At 42.2% G+C, this 14,152-nt stretch overlaps 1 protein-coding gene across 18 annotated transcripts in view; it reads left to right on the top strand.

Annotated features, from left to right (window-relative positions):
* The window catches only part of DNM1 (dynamin 1), a 65,617-nt gene that overhangs the window by 14,331 nt on the left and 37,134 nt on the right, over window positions 1-14,152 (top strand). For all 18 annotated transcript variants that reach the window (XR_004419849.2, XR_004419851.2, XR_004419850.2 and 15 more), the window contains exons 2-9: window positions 8,902-8,975; window positions 9,517-9,666; window positions 10,046-10,249; window positions 10,737-10,835; window positions 11,469-11,629; window positions 12,472-12,614; window positions 12,684-12,819; window positions 13,368-13,435. Coding sequence is in view for 12 of the 18 variants with exons in the window: in XM_033077273.2 (XP_032933164.1) it covers window positions 8,902-8,975; window positions 9,517-9,666; window positions 10,046-10,249; window positions 10,737-10,835; window positions 11,469-11,629; window positions 12,472-12,614; window positions 12,684-12,819; window positions 13,368-13,435 (1,035 nt within the window). In the remaining 6 variants the exon portion in view is untranslated. The remainder of the gene's footprint in view (window positions 1-8,901; window positions 8,976-9,516; window positions 9,667-10,045; window positions 10,250-10,736; window positions 10,836-11,468; window positions 11,630-12,471; window positions 12,615-12,683; window positions 12,820-13,367; window positions 13,436-14,152) is intronic.

Raw genomic sequence — 14,152 nt, 5'->3', positions numbered from 1 at the left:
ATTTTATATATATATATATATATTTAGACCTCGAAAGTCAGGCCAGATCCTGCTTGTAAGGTCTACCAAGCATAAAGCTGGAGTGTGCTGGCTTCTTTGGAATTACTGTAGACATAGAGCAGCAGAAATGCCTGGGGCAGCCTCTTGGCTATGCCAGTTTAGTCTGCGTGCTGGCAGGCCCCCGGGGTCTTGACTAAAAATGTAAGAATGCCTGTGACTTCCTTGGATGTCTCTTGCCCTGTGGAAGCAGGGCAGCTATGAGGGCTCTGTAGTTGTGCATTTGATTAAGTGGTGCACAGCAGCTCCAGCACAGCCATGACTTGGCATGATGCACACAGCTGTCTTCCAGATTTTGATGTATCCTGAAGCTAGTGGAGTGTGAAACAGAAAAATCAGCCCAAAGGATTCAAATGAAAATAAACAATAGCAAAACTTATCCTATTGCCTCCAGCAACCTGCATAGAGGCATGTACAGGAGAGGGTTGAGATGCAGAGAAAGGAGATATGAGAGAGTGGATGGGAGAGGCACCAACTGCTGTGGATGGCTCCTGGGAACCAGCCTGTGCAGTGAGATAAACCAGAAAAGCAGAATTTAGTGTGCTCGAGGAGGGGTGGAGCTGTTTCCAAGTGAGCATTCATGTAAAAATTGTTGTGTGCTTTCCTTCTGGCTTCAGCAGTGTTAAGGAAGGTGCTGCAGGCAGAAGTCTGAACATGGCCACTGCACTGAAGTATCAGTGATGTGAGAGAACATTGCCCCAGGGTGTTCCCTCTCTCATTGTCTGAACCCCCTCAGCCCACACTTGGCTCAACACGCACGTTCTGAGTGGGAAAAACACATTTTTGATTAACACTTCTGATGTTCAAGGCATGTGGGTGCTCCTAGAGACATGAGAGCACATGAATATGACAGTGCTTTCCAGTAACAAATCTTTTTCCTGTCCTGTAAGAAAGATCCAGGCACTACCCAAAATTACCCAGACAACAGTACTGGACACTATCACCTCTGTATATGTAAATCAGTGACCAGTAATTGTGTTGTGTCCTAGGGCGAGGAGACAAGCTGATGATAAAATGGCTGAGGTGGAAGCTTGAAATTCAACTTCTGTCCCTCCATGGCAGATCATTTACCCCAAATGTCAGTGGAACAAACCTCACCATTATGCCTGTCCACGAGGAACTGAATTTGATTTGCCACACTCACTGTGTAGGCTTTCAAACAGCCAGGCATGCAGCTTTCTAAGGAGGTGGATTCTCTTGGAGGGGGCAGTCTCCTGAAAGGTTTCTTGTCTTTTCAGCAGAGCCTATGGTGTGGGGTCATTGTGGTTTTTTAAGTGTTGTGTTTTGCAATAAATGTAGGTTTCTGATGTGGATTTATTGAGTTTATATGTTAACTCTATAAATACACTGTATTTTTCTTGTTTGGATGAAGTGAGAGCACAGTGTGACAAAAAGATACAGGAGAGCTCCAGAGCATGACATATCCTGGTCAGTAGTGAAAGAGGTGCAGGAAACACAGCAAAGGTGATTCTTGTGGTGAGAATCGTGTCATGTCTGGAGCAGGATGTGGTGTGAACATGTAATACTACTATTGCTACACTTAGTTATTACACTGAATTAGCATAGTTACTGTCCATTCATGTTTGAACACCTCAGTCTGCACAAAACCTTGGGCAGAGCATCCCTGACTTGCTGGGCCCTGTGCTGGTGTCAGGTGCAATTCTGCACAAAGGAATAGAACAACTTGAGGCAGACTGGGACAAGGTGCCAGTTTCAGAAGTTATTTCATTCTCTACCCTCTCTGACTTGTGTTTGCAGATTATCCAGTATTATGTTATATATGTGTCCAGGTTATTTATACTGGCACTTGTGTTTTGCCCTGCTTGGGCAGCACCTGTGAATTTTCTAGGACAGTCTCTGGGAGCTCACCTTAAGCACAGCAAACTCCCACACTTGAGAGGCTGTTTGGTCCTTTTGCTTGCTGATTTGGGGAGCTGTGCTGGGGAGAAGTGGCCAGGTGTTGGGGAGGCTGTTTGAGGTCAGAACAATTTAGCAAAGCAATTGTATGTGTTCCAAGCCAGCACAATAGTGTTAACCTCCCTCTGCACTGTTGTAAATAGGATCTCAAGGTACAAGGCAGTGGGAGCCCTTCTCTTTAATGTTTTTGTTTCTCCTAACATGTATATTATGATGACACTCATGAACTATTGCCTGTCTTTATTTTTCACAATTGTTTTCTTGAATAATGAATCATTGTGCACAATAATATTGCCACTATACTGGAAAATGGTGTACTTACAATAGATCTTTATTTCTATATGTATCCATTGTGTGACCAGTACCAATTCCATCCTAAGAAGTTACATTATACTGAGTGCTTATGGAATTGCTTTTGTTCACTGTGGGTCAGGACTAGGCATACTTGTGGTGTGGAGATTGGCTGATAAACAATACACATCCTCTGGCTTAAAGTTATCTAAAGGTGCTAACCTTAATGGAAAAAAACATGGCTTAACTAGGAATAAGACTTAGATATGATTATGAGTCTGTATGTCCAAGCTCACATGGTGCAGTATGAAAGGAATATGAAAACTTAGGGCAGAGGATAAATAATAGCAGGTTGATGGGTGGTTTTGGTCATAATGCACCTGTTTTTAATGCTAGCTGTTCCTGTTGGCCTGTCTGGCTTTTTATTAGTTGAGAAATGCTTTGGCTCAGGCCAGAGAAGAGCTCACAGAACCAACCAAGTTAGCAGGAAACTGAATCTGCGATGCAGCCCTCTTGGCAACCTGCTGGGTGGCAGGGGAAAGAGCAAATTTGTCTTTGTTCTTGCCCCACACCTGAGTTATGGAGTTGCTTACGAATGTACTTGTGTGTTGCTTGAAGGATTAAGACCAGGAAGGTGCTCCAAGGGCAGTCCTGCCTCCTTCTTCCTTGGAGTAGATTTATATGATGTCTGTTGTGAAGGAGCACCAGGAGTTAGTGACCAAGAAATACAAAGCTCCTGCTGTTTGAGATGTTTGTTTTAGGAGTCAATATGATTAATACTAAATATTTTTAGTGTGAGGTTAATGCCCCATAGGTATCAGCCTGTGTGTTAAGGATTCATTTTGATGTGCTGAGGAACATGTTTGAAAATACAAGTGCTGTGAGATGAAGTGCTGTTCAGAGAAATGTATAAGCTGTCCATAGAATGCAGCTTGTATGAAGATGTGAGTGTTGTTGATGAGCACAGTGATCAAAAGAATCATAAGTCAAAGGTACCAATACCCCTAGATTGGCTTGGGATTTTTGTAAGGCACTGTGCCATCATGAGCTAGGGAAGAATTCTTGATCTGGATGTGTGAGAATGATGAATGATAAATTATAAACCTTGACAGATGAAAATGGTTTGAAGCTGAAGCAGGAGCAGGTTTGAACAGTGTAACCAGACAGTAAAATCCATAGGGACAGAACTGTATTTCTTGTGGTATATTGGCATAGTGCTTTGTGCAGTGCATTTCTGATTGAATTGCTGTCCCCAGGCACCATCAGAACACAGGAAGTTACAAATAGTTGAATTAAAATACAAACAGCCATGTGCAATTATGGTGGCTGTGCGAATTTTAATTTTCTGAAACTAATATAATCTAAACTGGGGATTAATTGCTTCCCTTAATACCCTATTTTTCTATATATGTTTAATAAGAAATCAAATTGAAATTAAATGATCAGATGCTGGTGTTCCCTTCTGTTCTTTGCAGCTACTTTTATGTCTTCATAAACTGCTGCTTTGGCTCTTTAATTGAGGCTTTAACTTCTCTAGTGCATTCTAATTCAAGAATCTCAAAGGTCTGGCAAACAACTGACTGCGATGATGCTGTGTTGGTTTGTGTAGACTAGGCCTAGATTTGTATTTCAAAGCCCTCTACAAAGAACTTTCTGAGCCTTCCAGCTTCTCCAGAGACAGGGAAAGCAAGCATTTGGTCTGTGATCCATGTGGAACAAGAGATGGCACCGTGGGCTCTGTTCTGCTTTTGACTGCGGAAGAGTTCTGCTGCAGCTTCAGTGGAGACAATAAGCATGCATGAAAAAGCTTTGACTTAAAGTCCGTTCAGAAATACTTACTACTGGTGGATGGAGAAGGTGCAAAGGTTGGATTTGGTGGAAAGAGGGAATAAATGATGCTCATATTTGCAGTGGAAGAGAATCTTTGGAGAAGCAGTTGCAGCCTGAGCTGATGTATGGGAATACCATTCTTGCTCTTCCCTGTTAGGAAGCTGTGGTTATCACTTCTGGTATCATGGCTACAGGGTCAAAGAGAGGTTTGCAAATACCAGATTGCTGGAATGAAACAGCACTGTAAATGTTAAAGGAATCTCTAAGCCTTAGAGCACAAACCGAAAGCACTGAGCTGGCACATGAAGGGACAGGCTGGCTCATGCAATCACTTATCAGGATTTGAGAGCATTTATTCCAGCAAAGCTTGTGAGCCAGGCACAACACGCCCCTGACAGTCACTGAGATGCTCAAAGACTTGCTCCTCCTCCAGGGATCTCAGTATCTCATTGAACAGGAGAGCATTAGATCAAGTGTTTGACCAAAGGAGTAAACAGATATTCTTTGGTCTGAGCAAGCTGTGGTGTGTGGGCACAAATGTGACCCTACTGCAGGGAACTAACTCACTCATCTTTCAATGGACAGTCACATTTTCTTCAGTGCAGCAGTAGTGAGTAAACACAAGAAACATGTCTGAAAGTTTCAGTGTGCGCCTCTTTGGGTAATCCCAAGCTTTCCATGTGGGTGTGTGTCTTTACTTTTTTTGATTGCATCTATCTTTGCTTCCCTTTCCATATAATATATGTTGATTTCTATAAACAGTTTGTCAGTCTCCTTTGTTTTACTAATAGTCTGGACAGAGTGTCTTTGGTTGATGATACTTTTAACTTTGATCCTCTGTACTGTGCAAGTCATTAAATGAATTCTAAAACTTGTTTATAGAGCAGAGGTGGTTTTTTTTGGTCATGAATAACCTTTTTGTTCTGTAAGATTCTAAGTTACCTAATGCAAGAAGGCTTTTTGTATATAGTGTCTGGCTTTAGTTAAAAACTTCAAACTAACAAAATTAAGGAAACCCCAATTCCCAGTGCCCTGATTATAAATGTATTGTTGCACAACATCAAGATTGCTTTAATGTATTTTCAAGATATTTTGATTTTGTTTCAGTGTTGTTCTGCAGTAACTGCTAGATTGGTTCCCTTCCCTTCAATATTTTTTTTACTGTATTACTAATGCAGCTTTCAGCCCAAATCTGCACTCTCATGCAGCTCTGCATATGAAAATAGTAATAAGACTGGAAGGGATGCTGTGACTGTGCTTGCCCTGAGGTAGCTAGTCAAGAACATGTGTAAGCACTTCAGAACTGAGCAATGCAAAATACAACAATAAATGCCTTTTCAGGTCACTTTCCTGCCTGAACTCTTTCAGCCTGAGACCGTCAAGATTTGCATCCTTGGTTCTTTTTGTTGCCTTGGTTTAGAAGAGGAGATCCATCTCATCAGACCAAGAATTTACCTACGTCAATATTCTCTCTCTGCCTGCTGTTAATAACAAATGAGTATGAACTATGTAGAAATAAGTCTTCCAATAAGAGATGTTTTGGGAAATGTAGTTATCAGAACCTAGTCTTCCAACCTTGATAAAATGCTTGGAATTGCATTGCTGGAACTCGTACCTCAATATTTTGATTCAGAATTTTGAGTCAACAGCTAAGAAAGCTGGAAGCGAATTAAGTATTTATATTCCCTGAATACAGTTCTGTCTGTTTTAGCTGCTACTTTGTTTATTTTCTAGATGAAGCCTAGCCTGGAGGAGTGGCTGAGTTTTGTATTCCTCCTTTAAAGCACAGGAAATCAAATGTTGTCGTGCACTTCTATGTCTTACAAACAAAGCAATAGTAAAAGGACTTTCCAATTCTTAAGATAAAAAGTGAAAGAGGAAAACGGGGTTGGTGCTCTCATTGTGAGTAACATAATTCAGGCACAGTCATGTATAGTGATGTATATAATGAGGCTCTGCTGTCATGCTAGAGGCTGCCTTGTCTCAGCACTCTTTATAACATTTTGTCTCTGAAGACTTATTCCATCTTTCTTTTTCCTCCCTCAGCCTTGCTCTTTTACATCTCCCCTGCTGGAAGTGAATATGCCAGTTCAACCCCCCTGCTCTTGCCTGCTAGGTCACCTGGCATGTGGTGGTTTTTACCTGGTGTGTTCTCTTCCTGATTCCAGCTCAGTGCCATCACTTTGTGCTGCCATCACTTTGTGCTGCTCTTTCTGGAGCAACAGCTGTGTGTGTGTAGCTCTTCCTTCAGGCTCTGAGGTGAACTCAGACTGTGCTGGGCATGTTGTCTGTGCCACACGTGCTCTGTGGTTGTAGTTTATTTGCAGCAGCAGTTTGTACCCCCTGCAAGAGGGGAGGCAGGGCTCTCCATTCCTCCTGCTCCTGGCACTCAGCCAGCTCAAGAGATTTCCTAATCCTGACTTTTTTGTTTCTATGATTTAAAAGGCTTAGCTTAGGCAGGAGGAGGAAGGGTTTTTCCAACACACTGCAGAGAGAAAGTGAATGAAGAATAGGAAATATGGATGCAATGGGATGATACTGCATCAGTTGTAGGTTTTTTAAAATAAAGCTTTTTGGCTGTAATTCCTGATAGGAGTCAAGAGTAGGGAAGATTTGAAAGTTGAGCTGCATGTATCTCCCAGTAGTTTGTGGGTAAGAACACACATTGATTTTCTGATATTAGGGATCAGATTTGCATGTCTTTTCACTTACAACTAGAACAGCACTAAAGGTTGTTGGTTTAGGTGAAAAAATTTGGCTTATGGATTTGTTGCCTTGTCCTCTAGAGGACTTGGTGGTTTTTCCTTGGAATAGCCTGGGAGCTGCTTGAGTTAAAGGAATAAATTGGGTCTGTTTTAACTAATGCTGGAACCCAGTGTCATAGGTTTTCTGTCTATCTTTGTCTTGAGATTTTATTTCTTAGTAGCTATGATAAGGACAGCAGAGAAATCTGGATTTTAACCAAAGCCAAAAGATGAAGAAAAACAGCGCAACATGAATAGGATCTTGTTTCCTATTGGTTTCATGTTTGTAAATGCAAGTGGTCCTTTTTCTACAGTAAAGCAAGATTTGGATACTGCAAGTTGGAAACCAGTAACTAGAGGACTCTTGGTATGCTGGGAAGGGAATCTGTAGTAATAGGATTCCTTTTTCTCAGGTATAAGTTCAAAATAATTCAGTGGAGCTCAGATGGATTTGTTATGCTAACTGATACAAGGATGGGACTTTTCCACGTATTGACCACAAACATCTACAGAAATGGAGCTGAGAGAGCAGAAAACTGTTACCATGATACAGTGTCTCAAACATTCCAGGGTTAATTCCACTGGACTGGAAAAACTAGAGCTCTCTTATTTGAAAATCAAATGAAAGGCAATACTCAGTTAACTCTTTATACTTCTGGAAAGTCTAAAATAATGAGAATGAGTTTCAGTCTAATTTTAACTGGTAGAGTTGTACCAGAGGTTCCATTACTCCTGACTTAGCAATTAACAGGTGATATTTTTATTTGAGGTGTTAGAGGATATACAGTGCCTCCTTACATTCATTTCACTTGAACCTAGTCTCCAGTTTTTTATTACCAAGTTATTCTGACATTCCCACAGATGGGGAATTACTTTTATAGCTGAGAAAATGGAAATACAGAGAAGCAGAATAACTTGCATAGGGTTACACAGGAAATGAGTGGCCAAACCAGGAGCTCTGTCTCAGCTCAGTCACATTTTCATGGACTTTGTCATCTTAAGTTCATGCAGGAGTAAATGGAAGACCTCAAAGTGGAGAGCCTTGGATTTCTCATTCAGCAGAGTCAATAGTTACTCCTGAATCAGCAAAATTATTCCTTGCCACAGTTATGAAGGGAAGGAGGATTATCTACCACAACCCTGCCAGTGTAGGCAGGGCTTCTTTTAACAGAGAAAACTAAGTTCATGCTGCAGCATGCTTCTCCCAGTAGGTGAGGAAGCAATTGATTATATTTTCAGAACTGTTCAGTGGTTCTTGAAGAGCCACATGAACAGCCAAGTACTAGAAAACCAGGCCACAAACTAGGAAGGTCATCAGCAGATGCAGTGGGCACGCCTAGCTTTGGACTGAAAAAAAAGGAAAAGCAAAGGAGAACTGGTGGGCTGTGACTGCTAAGTCAGCATTTGGAGAATGTTAGTGTAAGGCTGCTTTCCCTTGAAATTACTTGAAGTACACAAAAATTCAGGATTCTTATAAATACAGAAAGAAATTTCTGCTTTTGTCTTGCCAATACTGATGTCTTGAGTAGTTATAGCCAGGAGAGACCTTGTGTGGACACAAGCTTTTGGCTGCTGGTTGTTTTCTCAGTTGTATCATGTGGTGTTTGCACGCTGGGACAATGTGGTGTCTTCTCAAGTCCCAAGTGCAGGGTGTGAGTGAATTTGTGTAATTGTTTTTGCCAAAAGAAGCCACGCTAGTTCTTTGGCTCTGTGTCAACTTCTCTTTTCTTTCTGAAAGATGAAAGGTTTTTTTTTTTTTCCAAAGACCAGACAGCTGTGTTAAATGGGCTTGTTAGTTAACTTGGAACTTCAGCTGAAGGAACTGTACTGTCACAGACATGATTAGAGGGACTGTGCTGTGAGTATAAGCTACTTCAGAACTAGCTCTTGCTTTTCTCAAGGAGAGGCACTTTGTGTTTAGACTTTTGTTGTGTCTTAAACTTTTTTGTGCTCATAGCTGGGACTCCCTCTTAGAATCCATGTGCACTTATAGAAACAGAAAAGCTTTGAAAAGGGAAGGAAACAATCACTCACTCATCCAAAACTTCCTGTTTCATTTCAGGGACTTTCTGCCACGTGGATCTGGCATCGTAACCAGGCGCCCACTGGTCCTTCAGCTGGTAAATGCCAGCACGGGTATGTGAGCTCCCTTCCCCTGTGTGTCCAGCTGGATTGCTGTCTTAGTCAGGAAGTTCTTTTTTTGATCACTGGAGAAAATAAATAAGAATTTTCCTGAGGAAAAATGACCCGCAACCTTTTTGCCTGTTAACATCTAATGCATTAAATGTTCAGAAGCAAAATGCTTTTTAATGTATGTTTTTGATTTTAATTTATTAGTCAAGGCTCCATGCACACACATCATAATTTTCCTTTAACTATGCAGTTGTGACTCTCAGGAGTGGGTAAGGCTTAAAAGCCAGATAACCCTGCTGAAAATGTAGTGAGTTAAGGGGGTAAAGATGTTTGGCTGCATTGAATTATCTCAGATGACCACATAAATGTGACTGCAGTAACTACTGTTCCAACCTGCAAACTCTGTTGGGAAAGGCCCTTGCCAGACTTCATCCCTTCATTTGTGTTTTGTTGTGTTGTGCTTCAGGATGTGATGCTTTCATCACACTTCTGAGTGTTTCTCTGATTTTGGTGACTATTTCTGACTCTGCTTCTATTTAAATAGAATATGGCGAGTTCCTACACTGCAAAGGAAAGAAATTCACGGATTTTGAGGAGGTCCGTTTGGAAATCGAGGCTGAAACAGATCGTGTTACTGGCTCCAACAAAGGGATTTCCCCTGTGCCCATCAATCTCAGAGTCTACTCTCCCCATGGTGAGTCCTAGAGCAGAGGGACCAACTCTTCTAGAAGGCTCTGCAGTCCATTGTGAGCTGAAAACAAAGTACTGTCATCCCTTACTGTTCAGTATAGCATGTGTGAAAGGACTTTGAGGGCACAGTTTTCCTAATCAGTATGAAAACAAGTGATTTGAAGGAAAGGTGATGAGATCATAGACAATCACAGTAGAAACAACTTACAACTAGTTCTTACTGATGCTTAACAAGAAGGGAATAGAAAGCTTTGTGTGCTTTTGTTTGTGCATCTCTTATCCCTGTGATATATTGGAGTCACTTTAACTACAGGTGGTACTTAAAGATCAGAACATTCCTGCCTTAACAATCTCTTGTGCTAACTCTTGTGTCCTGTTTCTAGTCCTGAACCTGACCTTGGTGGACCTGCCAGGTATGACTAAAGTCCCTGTAGGGGATCAGCCTCCTGACATTGAATTCCAGATCCGAGACATGCTCATGCAGTTTGTCACCAAAGAGAACTGCCTCATCTTGGCAGTATCCCCAGCCAACTCTGATTTGGCCAATTCTGATGCCCTGAAGATTGCAAAGGAGGTGGATCCTCAAGGTAAATGTCTCCTAATTTATCCTGGCATCAAATCAGTGATCTGATTTTTGTTTGGTTGTGATTAGCCCAGTAGCTGTGGCTCTTGTCTGTTACCTTGGGATGTATATTCACCAACAAACATTCTTTTGAGAGGTGAGTGTTAACAGCTGCTGTAGTAGAAATTTTGTTACTCCCCTTTTCTTAATTTATCTAAGCCCCATAAAGGATTTCCTTTCCTTTAATCATTTGCATTTAGCCTAGAAAGAACTAGGAGAATACACACTAAAATCCTTTTCTGCTGTGGCATAGCTTGTGCATTCAGCAGGATACAATTGACAACTGATCTTGGATTTTTGTTTGTTTTGCTCTTGTGACCTCTTGTACATGATGGGAGCTATAATATGTGACTTTTAAGAGTCCTTGGGTAGCTAACCTAAGTTCTGTGAAGAGAGAAAAATAATACATGAGACACTTGCTGATCAAGTATGTTTGTGGTTTTTTTCTGTAGGCCAACGCACCATTGGGGTCATTACCAAGCTGGATCTTATGGATGAAGGAACTGATGCACGAGATGTATTAGAAAACAAATTGCTTCCCCTCCGTAGGGGTATGTTTCCTCATGCTTTGTCCATGATCTCCTTCCTCTGTTTTCCCTGTGTGAGGTGTCCTGGCCTCATCCTCTTCCTCCAGTGCATCCCCTTCCTAAAGCATCTCTTACAACTTGTGGTTAAACCATCTCTGTTCCAACCTAGAAGTGAGAAAAGTTGGGGAACAGGGCTCAGTCATGCTCATAACAGGAACTTTTTAGGTGTTTATACCTTGATGTGTAGTCCTAGCAGAAACACAGCCTTATACTCTTGTTTTTACTATCTCTTTCCTCCTTTCATTAAGGCAAGCTGCCATAGTAAAGAGATTAAATAATTCTGGGCTATGGTACTTGCTGTGCTAAGGACTCATAAGAAGAGTCTGAAATAAATGAGACTGTAGTGTGCTTGTGTTAGGGGAACAGTAATAAATAAGCTATTTCTCTATTCCATACTCATTTTTGTCCTGTATACTGAAATATCAGAACCTGGACCATTCAAGGAAATTCTAATTTTAAACTCTTCCAATTGCCCCTAATAATGTGTTACCGCTAGAATCCCCCTTGTGTAATGCTGCTGGCTGAGTAACTTCCTTCTCAAGTCTGAGTTTTATTTACATCCTTGAAGCCCTCTGATCTCTAACCCCACTCTTGCAGGTTACATTGGTGTGGTGAACAGAAGTCAGAAGGACATAGATGGCAAGAAGGACATTCAGGCAGCTTTGGCTGCAGAGAGGAAGTTTTTTCTCTCCCACCCAGCCTACAGACACATGGCTGATCGCATGGGAACCCCCTTCCTGCAGAAAGTACTGAACCAGGTACTGTCCACAGTCTAGAGCTGTGCTCGTGATGTCACTGGCTGTGAAACACGCTGAGGCCAGTAATGGAGCTGGCACACCAAAGGCAGAGCACTGATTTATCCTTTCAAATTCAGTAATTGGTTTGTGGTATATACACTCAGGATGCAAGGTCTTTCTGGCTAAGTTAAAAGATACCTTCTAAATTCTAGTGATCTCTGTACCTAGCAGTATTTATGTGATACTGATAGTAATTTCCCATCTACTGAGGCTGTCTTATCTCTATTTTTCATACAGCAGCAATTTACTGTTGCTTCCCTCTCTGCTCCCTTGAAATACCCTCTGAAGTGAAGAGAGTCTCTTTCCTATTTCCCCTTATTCAAATATTCATCTTTGAACTGGAGTTTCCCACAAAGGTGTGCTTTGTGGAAACCCTCTTATTAGAGCCTCATGAGGGGTTTTGGCTCCTTCCACCTTGCCTTTTCACCCTTTTTTTGGAAAAAAGGTTTTGCTAAAACACTGAGTGTCAATGGTGTGCTAATGTGTGTAAAAAGCAAATGATAACACTTGTATGTGAGTTTATTCTTGGGTTTGAGTCAGTTCTGTTTGTGTGGAGGAGAGTTTTGCACCAGACTAGAGGGCAAACTGAAGGTCAGGAGTAGAGGAGGGCAATAGGCAGGAGTTAGGGAGAGTGAACACCTTCAGACCATAACTGGGCATTTGTCCTGGGACAGACCTCTTGTTAGGACCACACAACTGAACACAGAGGGGAACTTTCATCTTTTTTGTAGTGTGGAGGCAGCAAACTCTTCCCAGTAACAACCTAGAAGTTTATTGCCATTTTAAACCTTCTTCTTGTCCAGCAATTGACCAACCACATCCGTGACACGCTGCCAGGGCTGCGGAACAAGCTCCAGAGCCAGCTCCTCTCCATTGAGAAGGAGGTGGAGGAGTACAAGAACTTCCGCCCTGATGACCCCGCTCGCAAGACCAAAGCTCTGCTTCAGTAAGTGGCCTTCCCTGGGAGGGACTGCTCAGTGATGAGTTCTGCTTCATGCTCTTGGTTTTCTTTCAGGATGGTCCAGCAGTTTGCTGTGGACTTTGAGAAACGCATTGAAGGTTCTGGAGACCAAATTGACACCTATGAGCTGTCGGGAGGAGCTCGGATCAACCGCATCTTCCATGAGCGTTTCCCCTTTGAACTGGTGAAGGTACTGCTTCCCCATGCTGTTGGGATACACTTTTTGTTTCCTGTTGTATGTTACTACTTCTGTCTGACTCCTTACTCCTCTTGGTATCTTTCATCAGTGGACTTTGTCTTCAGCTACTTTGTTCCATGATTTTTCCCTTCTTATAACCTTTTTTCACTTGTTTGTCTCCTTTATTGAGACTTTCCCATAGTGCTGAGTTTCTCCTCTGTCCCTGTTCTTGTGGCAGAACTTAACTTTCTCTGAGCTAATATTGTTTGGGCTTGATTCCTAAATGCTAAATTGAGTGTGAAAGATCATTTCAACACACCCAGTGGTAAATCAATGACTGCATGCCCTCACAGACATGTTATGTCAAAGCTACTATGTCCAGGGTGGCTTTGGCCGCAGCAGTTTTGTGGCTGGACTCTGTATCCAACTCTTGAGCTAATACCTCACGTGTCACATGGTAATGCTGGCATGGGACCTCTTCTCTGCAAAGTCTGCTGCTGTGTCCTGTGATGTGCAGATCAGTGTCAGAAAGTTTCTGATGGAATTCCCTCCTGGTGCAGATGGAGTTTGATGAGAAGGAGCTGCGGCGGGAGATCAGCTACGCCATCAAGAACATCCACGGTATCAGGCACGTATCACACACTAGGCAGAGCTCTGGCTGAAAAGCCTTGTAAATACTTCTAGACCTTCCAGATGGAGTTGAAGACTTCAGAGGTACGGTAGGTCAGCCAAAGGGAGGGAAACCTTCTGGCTTGAATCTAAGAATAGGGACACTGATTCAAGCGAGTTTGGTTTTTTTTTTTTTCCCATGTGGGATCACAGACGCCTAAAAGGTAAAAGCCTGGGTGACTTGATATGTTTTCCATCCTTCTTGGGTTTTTACCTATGAAAGGGTAGGAAGATGGATGCAACTCCATATGACTCCTTTGTTTAGTTAAAACTAAAATGTTGATTTTTCACACTAACCAGCAGTTAGTTGTTCAAAAAAGAGCCCCTTGTCCCCTAGAGACCTGAGGGAGCACTGGTGTGCCCATCACCAAGTTACCACTGGCCCCACATAGTTACAGGTTTGTGTTCCCTTCAGTGTGAAGGTGAGTTGTCAGAAAATTCAGCCTTGAGACCCTGAGTTGTGCTGCTCTTGGGAAGGTGCCTGTTGGAGCCCTTCTGCACACAGGGATGTGAACAAACACTGACCTAGATTTATTTTCATTCCTTTCTTTTGTCCAGTTACCACTGAACTTGATAAAGGGTATCAGATGTGTCAGTGTCCTAACCATTCAGAAAATCTTCAAGAGCAGGCCTCATCTCCTGCACAACTCTGAGACCAAATACATTGTGGAGGGGT

The sequence above is a fragment of the Catharus ustulatus genome, chromosome 21 (genome assembly GCF_009819885.2).
Source record: "Catharus ustulatus isolate bCatUst1 chromosome 21, bCatUst1.pri.v2, whole genome shotgun sequence".
Lineage (NCBI taxonomy): Eukaryota > Metazoa > Chordata > Aves > Passeriformes > Turdidae > Catharus > Catharus ustulatus.
This window is presented reverse-complemented; position numbering and strand designations above follow the sequence as displayed.